This window comes from Propithecus coquereli, unplaced genomic scaffold (genome assembly GCF_000956105.1).
Source record: "Propithecus coquereli isolate 6110/MARCELLA unplaced genomic scaffold, Pcoq_1.0 Scaffold111, whole genome shotgun sequence".
NCBI classification, from domain to species: Eukaryota; Metazoa; Chordata; class Mammalia; order Primates; family Indriidae; genus Propithecus; species Propithecus coquereli.
Window position 1 is genome coordinate 2,406,339 of NW_012135081.1, and position 14,112 is coordinate 2,420,450.

The 14,112-nt window shown below is 43.2% G+C and overlaps 2 protein-coding genes across 5 annotated transcripts in view; both read right to left on the reverse strand.

Annotated features, from left to right (window-relative positions):
- Positions 1–4,941, reverse strand: part of SMAGP (small cell adhesion glycoprotein) — a 24,388-nt gene extending 19,447 nt beyond the window's left edge. The window contains exons 1-3 of one of the 2 annotated variants that reach the window (XM_012652899.1): positions 4,808–4,941; positions 4,318–4,456; positions 3,257–3,327 (exon numbers count right to left, since the gene is read on the reverse strand). In XM_012652899.1, coding sequence (XP_012508353.1) covers positions 3,257–3,327; positions 4,318–4,456; positions 4,808–4,928 — 331 coding nt within the window. In that variant the 5' untranslated portion in view covers positions 4,929–4,941. Of the gene's footprint in view, positions 1–3,256; positions 3,328–3,593; positions 3,760–4,317; positions 4,457–4,807 lie in introns of those variants that run through there. The other variant, XM_012652904.1, reaches the window with a different exon arrangement.
- Positions 4,942–8,379: 3,438 nt separating this feature from the next.
- Positions 8,380–14,112, reverse strand: part of BIN2 (bridging integrator 2) — a 34,958-nt gene continuing 29,225 nt past the window's right edge. Inside the window, exons 11-13 of one of the 3 annotated variants that reach the window (XM_012654419.1) lie at positions 13,097–13,177; positions 10,958–11,032; positions 8,380–8,853 (exon numbers count right to left, since the gene is read on the reverse strand). In XM_012654419.1, the coding sequence (XP_012509873.1) occupies positions 8,824–8,853; positions 10,958–11,032; positions 13,097–13,177 (186 nt within the window). In that variant the 3' untranslated portion in view covers positions 8,380–8,823. The remainder of the gene's footprint in view (positions 8,854–10,957; positions 11,033–13,096; positions 13,178–14,112) is intronic. The other 2 variants (XM_012654435.1, XM_012654427.1) reach the window with 2 other exon arrangements.

Sequence of the window (14,112 nt, forward strand, 5' to 3'; positions counted from 1 at the left end):
ATATATATATATAGTATGGAGGAGAAGCCCACAAAGACAAAAGTGCCAAGGGCCCAAAAAAGTCATAATGTGACCCTCATTTTCCACACTCCTGAGGATATCTCCTTTAGGAAATCTTTATAGACTGGGGAAAAGGGATGTGAGGGGGGCATAGGTGGGAAAGGTGGGGGAAAAGAAGTGCAAGACAGAGCGGAAGTGAAGGGCTGACCCTAGTGATCCCATCCTTCAAAGTATATGCTCTCTCCCTGTCTGTGATTTCTATTCTTTTCTCCATCCCTGTCTCTGAACTTACATTTGCTTGGACCCAGGAGGTAGAGGACTGTATGATACGTCCTATGATACCACTTTACTCATGTCATTTCACTCATTGGGTCAAAAATATAAATATACAACTCAACAACAACAACAAAAGAATCCAAATAAAAATATGGGCCGAGACTTAAATAGACATTTCTCCAAAGATATACAGATGGCCAATAAGCACATGAAAAAATGTTCAACATAACTAATCATTAAGGAAATGCAAATCAAAACCACAATGAGATACTGGTAAAAAAACAGAAAGTAAAAAGTATTGGCAAGAATGTGGAGAAACAGGAAGATTTATGCATTGCTAGTGGGAATGAAAAATAGTGCAGCCACTGTGGGGAACAGTGGTTCCTCAAAAATATTAAACTTAGAATTACCACATGATACAGCAATTCCACTTCTGAGTATATATCCAAAAGAACTGAAAGCAGATTCAAACAGATGTTTGTACACCATGTTCATAGTGGCATTATTTACAATAGCCAAAAGGCGGAAGTAATCAAATGTCCATCAACAGATGAATGGATAAACAAAATGTAGTAATTACATACAACAGAAGATTATTCAGCCTTTAAAAGGAAAGAAATTCTGACATATGCTATAATATGGATAAACCTTGAGGACATCATGCTCAGTGAAATAAGCCAGACACAAAAGGACAAATACTGTATGATTTCACTTACACAGGGTACCTACAGCAGTCAAATTCATTGAGGCAGAAGGTAGAATGGTGGTTGCCAGGGGCTGAGGGAGGGGGGAATGGGAGTTAGCGTTTAATGGATGTGAATTTCAGCTTGGGAAGACGAAAGAGTGCTGGAGATGGATGGCGGTGATGGCTGCATGACCATGTGACTGTACTCAGTACAGTCATCCCTCCCTATCTGTGCTTTCTCTTTCCATGGTTTCAGTACTCTCAGTCAACCACAATTCAAAAATATTAAATAGACAATTCTAGAAATAAATAATTCATAAGTTTTAACTTGTATGCCATTCTGAATAGTATGATGAAATCTTGCTCTGTCCAGCCCAGGAAATGAATCATCCCTTTGTCTTGCATATCCATGCTGTAGATGCTACCTGCCCACTGCTCACTTAGTAGCTGGATGTCACAGAATCACAGTGTTTGTGTTCAAGTAACTCTTCTTTTACTTAGTAACGGCCCCAACACAAAAAAGTAGTAATGCTGGCAATTTGGACATGTCACAGAGAAAGCAGTAAAGTGCTTCCTTTAGGTGAAAAGGTGAAAGTTCTTGACTTAATAAGGAAAGGAAAAAAATTGTATGCTGAGGGTTCTAAGATCTACAGTACAATAAGCTATTTTGAAAGGGAGAGAGAGGGACCACATTGACATAACTTTTATTAAAGTATGTTACTATAATTCTTCCATTTTATTATTAGTTATTATTAATCTCTTATTGTGTCTAACTTATAAATTAAACTTTATCATAGGTATTGTATACATAGGAAACAACACAGTATATACAGGATTCAGTACTATTCGTGGTTTCAGACATCCACTGGAGGTCTTGGAATATATCCCCTGCAGGTAAAAGGGGACTATTGTACCACCGAACTGTACACCAAAGAATGGTTAAAATGGTAACACTTGTATTATATATATTTTACCATGAATTTTAAAAAAGAAGGAAAAAAAGAATGTAAATAGTTCTCCTTTGTCCAGGTCCTAACCCCAGCTGGCTTTTTCCCTGTAGGCAGGTTTATTCTGGAGGTCCTCTGCCTTCTCCTCCTGAACATCTCCAGGGCAAATCCAGTTTCTGTAGCTTCACACATGGGAAAGGTATTCTGCCTTCATCTAGAATACGTGCTGCCCCTCTATGCCTGTGCAAACGTCATCCATCCTTCAAGGCAAAAGCCTAGATCCCCTTCCCCACTCACGAAGCCTTTGCTGACCTATCTAGACTTCTGCCCATTTCTCCCTTTTCTTATCTCTTCTCACCAGACAATTAAAAGTCTGCACTGTGTGCATCACTGTGACAGAGGACACTGTCTTAGACTTCCACTGGGGTTGTCAGTCACCTGTTTCCACGTCAGTAAAAGCTAAGAATGTCTGTCCTAATGACAAATGAGACTATGTGTATGAAAATACAGGTACATAGACCAACCAAGGGGTTGTTCCTACCCCACTCTATCTAGTATATGCTGAAAACAATCAATAAATATCTGGCAGTTTGTCCAGCCCAGCCTGGTTATGAACAGAGAGGCGGGAATGCATTCTCGGTGTGATGAGTGGCAGAGCCCTGCTGTAGCATACCTCCAGGAACAGTGGGGTTTTGGTGCTGGGTCTGTATCATCAGAAGGGTCGAATTAGACTAGCAAAATCCCTTTCCTGGGAAACATGCATTTCTAACAAGCACCCAATAATAAATACCAATGTCATTGAGTGCTTACTAGATACTAGACACTATTATAGGAGTTTTATGTGGGTTGTCGCATTTAATCCGCACAAATAGCCTCATAAGATAGGTACTATTTTCCTATTTTACAAATGAAACTGGAGTTCAAGCTTAGAAATACTATCTTTAGTATGTTTTATAAAAATTTTAACTTCCCTGTTATCTTTGAAAGATTCCATGTTTAATTATGGGGGTCGCTGCCAAACTCTGCCACAGCTATAAATTATTAGAGGGGTGAATGTTAAGCCCTTCCTTTAGGTTTACAAAATTAGTTTATAAACCGAGGTCACAAAGCTTTAAGCGGTAAGCGCCCGGAACTGGCCCAGGTCCACCAGGCTTCAGATGAAAACTGTACTACAGTGCACACTCTAGTTATCTCCTGTGTCCTGCCAGGACCTTTTCCTGTGAGGCAGGCAGAGAGAGGTGGGAGAGTCTTCCCCTCTGGGCTGAGGCCTCCAGGAATCCCGGGACTGATCCGGGTAGGGGATGTTGAACAAGTCTCTTCCATTCGGATTAGGAAAGGCTTCACCTACCTCCTGGAGAAGGTGTGGTCAGGAAGCTGGTCATTGCTGCCAGTGGTTGAAGACCTCGAGGAAGGGCAGATCTGCAGGAAGAAGTGCATAGGCAGGAAAGAATGGGTGGGCCCCTGAGGCCGGAGACGCCTGTAAATCCCAGGAAAGCCTTTGTTGCCAGGTTTTCCTGAGTCCCTTCCCCATTTCCTCTTTTTCTCTTCTGGTTTCCCTGAGTATCTCCCCAGCCTCCAGGTACCAATGTCTCTCCCCAGGCGCAGACCTGAGACCGCATGCATTTGCGGTGCATCACCTCTGAACGCTCTACCCAGAGATCCTTTCACTGGGCTACCACATTTACCTAGGCGATCTCTCAAGGCCTGAGAAAGTTAGGCAAAGGTACGCAAATCCGCAGAGGACCCAGTTTCACCAAAGCGCGATAACAGGTACCCCGGGATTCCACAGCCCGGATTGTGGTGGAGCCATCCACCAGGTGTCAGGAGAGGGCCAGGAAGGTCAGGACCCACGTCCGGGCTCCGGAGCTGGGGTGGGGACAACGGGGTAGCCAGGCAGAGAAAATGGAGATGAGGGCCCTCAGTCGCCTTTTGGCCTGTCTCCGGGCTTGGCCACCTCGCTCCCAGTCCTCGCTTCGTCGTCTGGTGCGCCATGCGCGCACAGCCTACCGAACCCCACTGGCCGGCCAAACCTCACGGCCCCAGCTTGTGACTCGGGCGCCCGGGGGACCCGCGACACCTCTGCGGACGTCGGGGATCACGCCGGGTGGACGGGGCGGGCTGGGTCCTCGCCCCCGCGGCCCCGCCCCTAGCCCCACTCGGAGCCCTCCTGCGTTACCCGCACAAGTAACTCCCCGCGCTGACTGGAGCCGGTGCGCGCCGGGCGGCTGGGCGGTACGTCCCGGGACGCCGCGGTCGGAGCAGCTGCAACCCGCGGCTCTAGCGGAACGCGGAGCTCCGGCCGCTCGCGGTTTCAGTTCTTGCAGTGGCTGAGGTGGCTGCCGTGTGTGTGGGCGACTGGGCTCTCCTGGCGCTCCCGCCCTCCCCAGGTCCCCTCCTCCGCATGCTCACCTTTCCAGTTGGACGGGCTGCCGGGGAAGGGCCGGCGCCACTCCGCGCGTCCTTTTGAACTCGACCCGGGCGCGAACCGCAGAGATTTCCCGGAGGCCTGGAGAGGCCGAGCCAGAGAGACCGACCGAGGGACCCCGAGCTGGAGGAAGCCGCGGAGAGACGCGCAGTTAGCTGCAAAGGCCAGCCGGAGTGGGGGTGGGGGACAGGCCGACTGGGTGGGACAGGAAAGAGGAGAGAAACCGCCCTCTGCAGGTTCCCTCTGCCCGCTGGGCCGCCTCTGCTGCCCGGGGAGGAAAGGCTGCCTTCCCTTCTGCGATTGTCACTTTACTTTCCATCCGGAGCCACTTCCTCCCTCGCTCCGGGGCTCCAGAGAGGATGAGATCTGAACAGCGGGCTAATTGGAATCCGTCCCATTTCCCCGGAGTTGACGTTATTTGTATTTTCAGCAAATGCGAAAAGTTACATTTCTTTGCGTTTGTATATCACTTACATAAATAGGTCTGTGTCCCGAAGCTTGGAAGGTCAGCTAACTTAGGTACATCTACTAAGGGAGGTGAGGTGGGGTGAGAAACGAGGCGCCACCCGCATCTTCCTTGTTCGTTCACATTCATCTGAGGCAGTGTAGCGGAGCGGTTATGAGCGTGTGGACTTTGGATTCAAACAGCCCCAGCTCCTCCGCTGCTTGTTAGCCGTGTGGGCAAATTACTTAACATCTCTGAAACCTGCTTCCTCATCCCTAGAATGGGGGACTGAAAGTGATAATGCCTGTAAAGCCATTTTGTAACACAGGGTAAGCGCCACAATTTAAATATTTATCAGTGTCATACTTTAGCTACCTCTTGACTCACTTCTTTGTGAGGAAGTTCCCAAATTAAGGAGGGAACTCAATGACTAAGAGGATGTGATAGTATATAATGCAGGCTCTGAAGTCAGCTCTGCTGTGTGATCTTGGACAAAGTACTTCTGTTTCATTTCTCTTACGTCGCGTGGGGCAACACCTGTCTCATAGAGTTACTGTGGGGATGGAATGACTTAATACATACTTACTGTAAAGCATTAGAACCTGACCTGGCACATGCTAGTAGCTATTGTCATCCTGGCTTCCCATTTAGAGTTGGAATTCTTGTGGTATAATTCTGCGTTATGTCCCAGTGAAACAGACTTCTGTGCTTGCTTCTTATTCTTGTGAGTTCTGTAGGTTTGGGAATCAATATTTATATAGATCCATAGAAAGACTGGTATCATCAGATTGTGCATGTTCATCAGGCGAATAAAGACTAAAAGAGAAAGTCTCAGAAGAGAGGCATAAAAACCAAAGCCATAAATAAAGCAAGGGTAGTTGCTTTCATTCCTAAAGTTGGTAAAAAACAAAAAGAAAAAACAAAACAAAAAAACCCAGAGAATAAAAAAACAGAAAGTTGGTGAAATTGATTTTATTGAAATATATTGTGTGAGAAATATATGTGTGTGTGACATGTAAGCAAGATGTATGTAAGTTAGTAAGAGAAAGGTCAGCCTAGCCAGTCCTCAGATAAGAGAATATCCAAAAGAAAAGGAAATTCAAATCTTAAGGGCTAAATTCCAAAGGACAGTTGTTTGCATTTACTTACTCTAGCTGACCAGCTGACCATGAATTCCAGGAAAGGTTGAGATCTTGTATCTGGGTCTGTCTCCCTCATTGCATATTCTATTATGTGTTGAAGATTGTTAGAACCACAAACTCAGAGGCCATCTAGCCCAACTGACTCTCTACTGATTTGCTGACACTTTCACAATTTTATCCGAGGGTTGTTAATAGTCTCTCATAAGCATCTTTTTTTTCTTTTTTTTTTTGAGACAGAGCCTCACTTTGTTGCCTGGGCTAGAGTGCCGTGGCGTCAGCCTAGCTCACAGCAACCTCAAACTCCTGGGCTCAAGTGATCCTCCTGCCTCAGCCTCCCGGGTAGCTGGGACTATAGGCACGTGCCACCGTGCCTGGCTAATTTTTTCTATTTTTAGTTATTTGGCTAATTTCTTTCTATTTACAGTAGAGACGGGGTCTCGCTCTTGCTCAGGCTAGTCTCGAACTCCTGAGCTCAAGCAATCCTCTCGCCTCCCACAGTGCTAGGATTACAGGCATGAGCCACCGCACCCAGCCCTTTTTTCTTTTCTTTTCTTTTTTTTTGAGACAGAGTCTCACTGTGTTGCCCGGGCTAGAGTGCCGTGGCGTCAGCCTAGCTCACAGCACCCTCAAACTCCTGGGCTCAAGCGATCCGCCTGCCTCAGCCTCCCGAGTAGCTGGGACTACAGGCATGCGCCACCATGCCCGGCTAATTTTTTCTATATATTTTTAGTTGTCCAATTAATTTCTTTCTATTTTAGTAGAGACGGGGTCTCGCTCTTGCTCAGGCTGGTTTCGAACTCCTGACCTCAAGCAATCCTCCTGCCTCGGCCTCCCAGAGAGCTAGGATTACAGGCGTGAGCCACCGCACCCGGCCAGGTTACGCTTTTTAAAGAAGAGTAATAGCATTAGATTTTAGAAAAAAAAAAAAATGACTCCCAAATATAAACATGTATTTCCAGTTCCCTAATGGACGCATCTACTGGAAAATCCTGTAAGTTCCTCAAACTCCTTGTGTCCAATGCTTGTAGGGAACTCCTAAGGTTTGTTTTTATAGCTTAATCGAGGCATAAGTAATGCAAAATAAACTGCCCATAAAATATACAATTTTATAAGCTTTGAAACATATATATATACCCATAAAACTATCATCATAATCAAAATTAAGAACATTTCTATCATCCCCCAAAGTTTCCTCGTCTTTGAATCACCCTCCTCACCACTAACCCCTGCCACCACTGACTGATCTTCTAGTCATTACAGACACCAACATGCCTTCCCCCACCCCGTACCTCCCTACTCCCACGGTGAGTAATAGTGCCATAGTTCTCCATTTCCCTGGCCACAGGATGGACACATCATGCAAACTGGGCCAGTCAGATTCTTTCTCTAAGGAGTTTGGATTTGGGGAGGACATGTTGGCAGGTGAAGCTGAGTCTTCCAATGGCAGCTGCTTTGAGGAACTGTCCACACATTCCTGCTGTAGACATCCCTGGGCTGGCTCTTGTTCTTTCCTGTAGCCTGGTTATTCTTTCAGTTTTATGAGCTGCTTGATATCCTTCTAACATATCCTTTATTGCTTAATTTTGTCAGTTTGTTGCTTGTAACCAGAGAATCCATATAAATACACTATCTCCCATAGTCACTGTTTCAGGGAATGGCACCACCAAATTCTAGTATCTCAAGCCTAACCTAGAATAATTCCTTAAAACCTCAGTCTTCATCATGTGTCCCCTTTTAACCCATCACAAAATCCTGCCCATTTGGCTCCCTGCTCAATATTCTCACTAACTCTTTAAATATCTTACTTTTTTCCCCCCTCATCATTGTTTCCCCCGAATTAGTACTAGTTCTCAGTGCTTGGCACAGAGTTCATGCTTAATAAATGCTTGCTGAGTGATTGAACAAATGGTGATATCTCTAAAAGCAAGAGCAAAGATGGAAGAGTGTTTGAATATATATGTGTATTTATCAAGGTGGCAGGACTTCAGAGCTACTTTTAATGTTTTCACAAACATTTTCACGGAAGGCAAATGATAGAATTTGAATCCAGGACTTCTGACTCCAAATTTCATGCCATTTCCATGATATTATTATTATTATTATACTTTGCATCCTTTACCTTCACTTGGAGTTTCATATCTTCTAATATCCTGCTCAGATCCTTATTCATACCGAATATTAGGTTGTAAACACTAGATATAACTCTAAAATATAACTCCTTTCCAAGGGTATTTGCTTATTAACCAAAGTGGGGGAGGGCATGCAGTAGCGTATCTGGATTGAGGAGAGGAGTCTGTGTCCCCTGACATCATTATTACGGCTAGGAGGTAGGGTGAGCTAGGGGTCAAGGATGCAACTAAAGCTTTCTGAACCTGGGGCAGAATCAATAACTTTGCCCAAGTGGAAAACAGTGAGCTGGGCTGGAGTAATGCCCTGTATCAAACAAAGAATCCATATACAGTCAGAATCATACTTTATTTAACAGTCTGAAAATCTATTCTTCTGGCTAGTGGTTTAAGTCAAAGACAGATTTGTTCACTATTCTCTGAGTATGTGTCGTTATATGTCTCTGTGTGGACAAGTGTTTGTCTATAGATACTTTTGCTTTATAGCCCCATTTTAATTGATACATAGAGTCTTATTCTTCTAAAAATGCTAAAACCCGAATTAAGTATTCCCCGAGTCTAACATTCTCTTCTCCCAAGACTGCTTGCCTCCCTCCCTCCCTCCCACAAGACTGTTCCTCAGCTTCCAATAATGCCAGGTTTTAGAGACCACCAGCATTCATACTGTCTGAGAATCTAGAAATGAATGCTGGCTCTTATATCCCTCTGACCTATACCCTCTAGTTGAGGAGCTTCTCTGGGGAGGCATGTGTATGGGAGGGTCTTGGCAATTTCTCTTCAGAGTTGTGCATCTTGACTTGTAGATCCCTGGAAAGCAAACACGGTTGTATTAGGTGCTGGCCTGCCCTCCCATCAACCACTTAAGAGGGGTAGAAACTCAACTTGCTTCTATTGAATTGTATTTCACGTAATGCCACTGGCCTGTATTGAGGGATACAATGTGAAACTTGTTGGGATTATTGTAAGAACTTGTTGCAGATATTGTTCATTATATCATTCACCATCTCTTCGTAATGGGCATCATGAATGAGTGAACTGACGTTTTTCTCTTCTTCTTTGATGTTAGAAAGAATGGAACCAATTTTGTGGTCCATCTGTAGTAAGTTTATTTCATAGAATGCATTTTTTGTACTTTAATTCATGGCTCCATTTTGTGTCACTGTCTTGTCTCATATACTTCTGAATTATTTTGCTATATTAGGTGTGTATACATGAAAGTATATTGTATAAGTATATGACACATACAGTCATGCATTGCATAATGATGTTTCAATCAATCATGGACCGTATATATGACAGTGGTCCCATAAGATTATAATTGAGCTGAAAAAATCCTATCACCCAGTGACATTGTAGCTGTTGTAATGGCACAGCACAGCGCATTACTCACACATTTGTGGTGATGCTCGTGTAAACAAAGCTTCTGCACTGCCAGTTGTATAAAAGTATATCACATGCCATTACATACAGGACATAATTTAAACAACTATGTTACTGGTGTATGTATTTACTATACTATACTTTTTATTATTATTTTAGTGTGTACTCCTTCTACTTATTAAGAAAAAAGTTAACTGTAGAACATCCTCAGGCAGGTCCTTCAGAAGGTATCCAAGAAGGCGGCATTGTTATCATAGGAGATGACAACTCTATACCTGTTACCCTGAAGATCTTCCAACAGGACAAGATGTGAAGGTGGAAGACAGTGATGCTGATGATTCTGACGTAGGTCTAGTCTAATATGTATATTTTTATCTTAGTTTTTTTTCCCTCCCATTTATTTATTTTTAATTCTTTTAGAGATGGGATCTTACTATGTTACCGGGACAGGCTGGACTTGAATTCCTGGGCTCTAGTGAACCTTCCGCTTCAAGTTCCCCAGTAGCTGGGACTATAGGTGTGTGCCACTGCACCTGACTCTATGTCTTAGTTTATAACAAAAAGTTTAAAAAGTAAAAAAAAAAGTAAAAAAATAAAAAAATAATCAAAAATAGAAAAAAGCTTATAGAATAAGAATATAAAGAAAAAATATTTTTGTGTAGCTGTACAACGTATTTGTGTTTTAAGCTGTTATTACAAGAGTCAAAAAGTTAAAAAAATTAAACGTTTATAAAGTAAAAATGTTTCAGTAAGCTAAGGTTAATTTATTATTGAAGAAAGAAATTTTTCATTAGTGTAGCCTAAGTGTAGTGTTTATAAAGTCTACAGTGGTGTATAGTAATGTCCTCGGCCTTCACATTCACTCACCATCCACTTACTGACTCACCTAGAGCAACTTCCAGTCCTGCGGGCTTTGTTCATGGTAAGTGCCCTAGACAGGTATACTGTTTTTTATCTTCTATATCATATTTTTACTGTACTTTTTCTATGTTTAGCTATATATAGATATACAAATATTCACCATGGTGTTACAATTGCCTACAGTATTTAGTATGGGAACATGCTGTACAGATCATAGCCTAGGTGTGCAGTAGGATATACCATCTAGGTTTGTGTAAGTATGCTCTGATGTTCACACAACAAAATCACCTAACAACACATTTCTCAGAACATAATCTCGTTAAGCAATGCATGACTGTATAATATACATATGACCTTTTGGTATTCTTTTTGTATATCTTAACCTCTGTAACTCCTTTTGAAATAAGTTCAGATATAATGAAACACTTATGAGATAGGGCTAGTTTAAGGCCAAGTGTTGTGAAACGGGCACAGACACCATGAAGTCCCAGTTCATTCTTAGTTCCTTTGGTTCCCACCTGCTTGACTTCGCTCTAAAGGTATGGTTTACTGCTGGATTCCCCTTATACTTGTAGCTCATGGTGAGGATTCCAGCCTGTAGTCAAACTCTTGTCCATCCAATGCCCAATCTTACCACCCACACTGTTCCCTGTATATCTGGTCTCCTTACCTCTTCTTGAGGCTCAGGTGCTGTGAGATTGCTGTCTCCTGGAACTGCAGAGTCTTGAAGCTGAAGGCCGTGGCCCTACAAAGAGAAGTGTTCTGCCCATGAGAGGTGGCTCAACCTCCCCAGCACCTCTGCTTGGAAAGGTCTTCTGTGCCTTACACTTTATAAGGGTCATATATAATACAAAGGGCAAACATATAATGTTGTTTCACCAGAGCCTGAAGGCATCAGAGGTGGCTTTTCTCCATCCTTTTACAGATGGAGAAACCAAGATTCAAAGGGTAAAAAGACTTGCTGGGACAGGAAACCAGGTCTTTGGACTCCAGAGTTGTTTCTATAACCAAACATCATGTGATTTGTGTGACATGTCTGTATGGGAGTGTGAGGTCTTAAACCTACTGCCTGCCACTTTTAGACTAACCCTCCTTAAGAAGGCACTGCAATTCTCACACTTAAGTGATCCTAACCCATGACAAGCAGTTAGGAGAAGCAAATGGTAAAATGGTTTCTTTGGGAAAAGTTCTAGGTTCTGAGATGGGAACCCAGGATGTAGAAAGCCCCATCTAGGCTGGGCACGGTGGTGTGTGCCTGTAGTCCCAGCTACTCAGGAGGCTGGGGCAGGAGAATCATGAGGCCAGGAGTTTGAGGCTGCAGTGTGCAATGATCACACCTATGAATACTCACTGTACTCCAGCCTGAGCAACATAAGGAGACCCCATCTCTAAAAAAAATTTAAAAAAAAAAGAAAGCCCTGTTTAGGAACTGCTATGCCAGGAGAAGACTTTGGTACTCTGAGGTAGAAAAACAATTTTTTAAATTGAAATTTAATTCATGCCCTATAAAATCTATCTTTTTAAATAGAATCAATTTCTAACAGTGTGATAGCCACTTGAAATTCTGTGATTTCTCCTTTAAGGAAAATTTCCTTCTTACTCCCTTCTCCCCTTTCCAGGCCATAAATTAGCTCAAAGGTAATATTACCTCCCAGAAAGTTATCAAAACCTTCCTTCTCTCTCAGATGATTCAAATGCTGAGCAAGAACAGATTTTTTTCCCCTAGTTATATTTCTATTTACCCATTTTTACATGTGATATGTCCATAATTCTGCCTGAGAGGAAACATGACTTATGATACACCTGCAAGGGAAGTGAGCAAATCTTGTAGAATACAAGCTTCAGAGGATAGGTGACACTGATAGGATCTAAGATGCTCAGTTGCTTAATTCCACAGGGTAAATAAGTCACCTTCGATGACCAAAGAAATGGGAAAGGAAGTTGTATCCTATACCTCTTCCTCAGGGAGAACAGTGTTACTAGCCTATTTCTTAAAATGATCAGACATATAAAATCATGTAATACATTACAAAATAAAATAGAAAATTTTTTTTTTTTTTGGAGAAAGGATCTCACTGTGTTGCCCAGGCTGGAGTGAATGACACAATCAATCACAGCTCACTGTAACCTCAAACTCCTGGGCTCAAGCCATCCTCCCACTTCAGCCTCCCAAGTAGCTAGGACTACAAGTGCACACCAACGCATTTGGCTAATTTTAAAAAATTTTTGTGGAGAGATGGTCTCATTATGTTGCCTAGGCTGGTGTCAGACTCCTGACCTCAAGCAATCTTCCCACCTTGGCCTCCCAAAGTGCTGTGATTATAGGCGTGCGCCGCCCTGCCCAGCGTCAAATTGAATTAATTTTGGATTTTCCATACCACTGAATTGCTCTTTTCAGTGGAGAAAAATGAGACCTGCTATACTTTACCTGCTCATGTCCTGTTGTTATTTACTGGCCACATGTCTTGCATATCTTTCTTAATCAGCATAGCTGTCTCAGACTAGAAACGAGCCAATGAAAAGCTTTTCTTTTTTAAATTTATTTTAGAGATAGGTTCTCATCCTGTTGCCCAGGCTGGAGTGCAGTGGCTATTCATAGGCACCATTATGGCACATTACAGCCTCGAACTCCTGGTCTTACGTGATCCTCCTGGCTTAGCGACCTGAGTAGCTGGGACTACAGGTGCACAGCACTGTGCCCAGCTTAAGAAAAAGTTTTATTAATATATCTTGCTCTGTTAGGGCCTTCAATGCCTCATGTGAATCAGGACTGAGGGCATAATAATGTTGGTGACTTAGATTTCAGTACCTCAGGGGAGTCAGCTGAAATAAGCTTATTATTCTCTTCCTTGTCTTCCATCTTCCTTGCTGTTTCAGGCTCTGAAAAAACCTGTGAATCGAAGTAAACAATGTAGGAGAAAGTCTCACACCTTTGCACCCTGGATGCCACTCTTAAACCCGTTGTCCATATTAGCTCCTCTCAGATAGCAGGAGGTTCCCAAGGTAGCCTGGTCAATCTTAGGTTAGGCGTAGGGTGGTGTGATCTGAGGGGTACCAGAAATCTCAGACACTTTTTCCAGATATCCATATAGCTCATGTCCTGGCCTTCTTCACTACCCAAATGTCACCTATGACCACTCTGGATAAACTTGCAATTCAGCCCCGACTCCCTGTGCCCTCCCCTACTTAATTTTTCTTCATATCTCTTATCCCCACTGGATTGTAATTTTACTTATTTATTCTTTTTCTTGTGTCTTCCTGCACTAGAATATAAGCCTCAGGAAGGCAGCGGATTCTTTTGTTGTTGCTGTTCACTGTCATACCCTACCTCCTAAAAAAGTGCCTGGCACATAGCAGGGGCTCAATAAGTGATTGTGGAATGAATGAATAAATCTTGGTGCCATCTTGTCAGACATCTCACCATAATCCTCTACAATATACCCCATTGTCGATCTTACTTACTTATTATTTATGTATTCATTTATTTAGAGACAGAATCTTGCTCTGTCACCTGCAATGGAGTGCAGTGGTGTCATCATAGCTCACAGCAACCTCAAACTCCTGGGCTCAAGCAATCCTCCTGCCTCAGCCTCCCAAGTAGCTGGGACTAAAGGGCCCAGCTAACTTTATTATTTTTTTCTTTTTTGTAGAGACAGGGTTTCCCTCTTGCTCAGGCTGGTCTTGAACTCCTGAACTTAAGCAATTCTCCTGCCTTGGCCTCCCAGAGTGCTAGGATTACAGGTGTGAGCCACTATGCCCAGCCTATCCTTAGCTCTTAACATCAAGGAAAGAAAACTATTTCTCAAGGTGGCCCATCCCATTTTG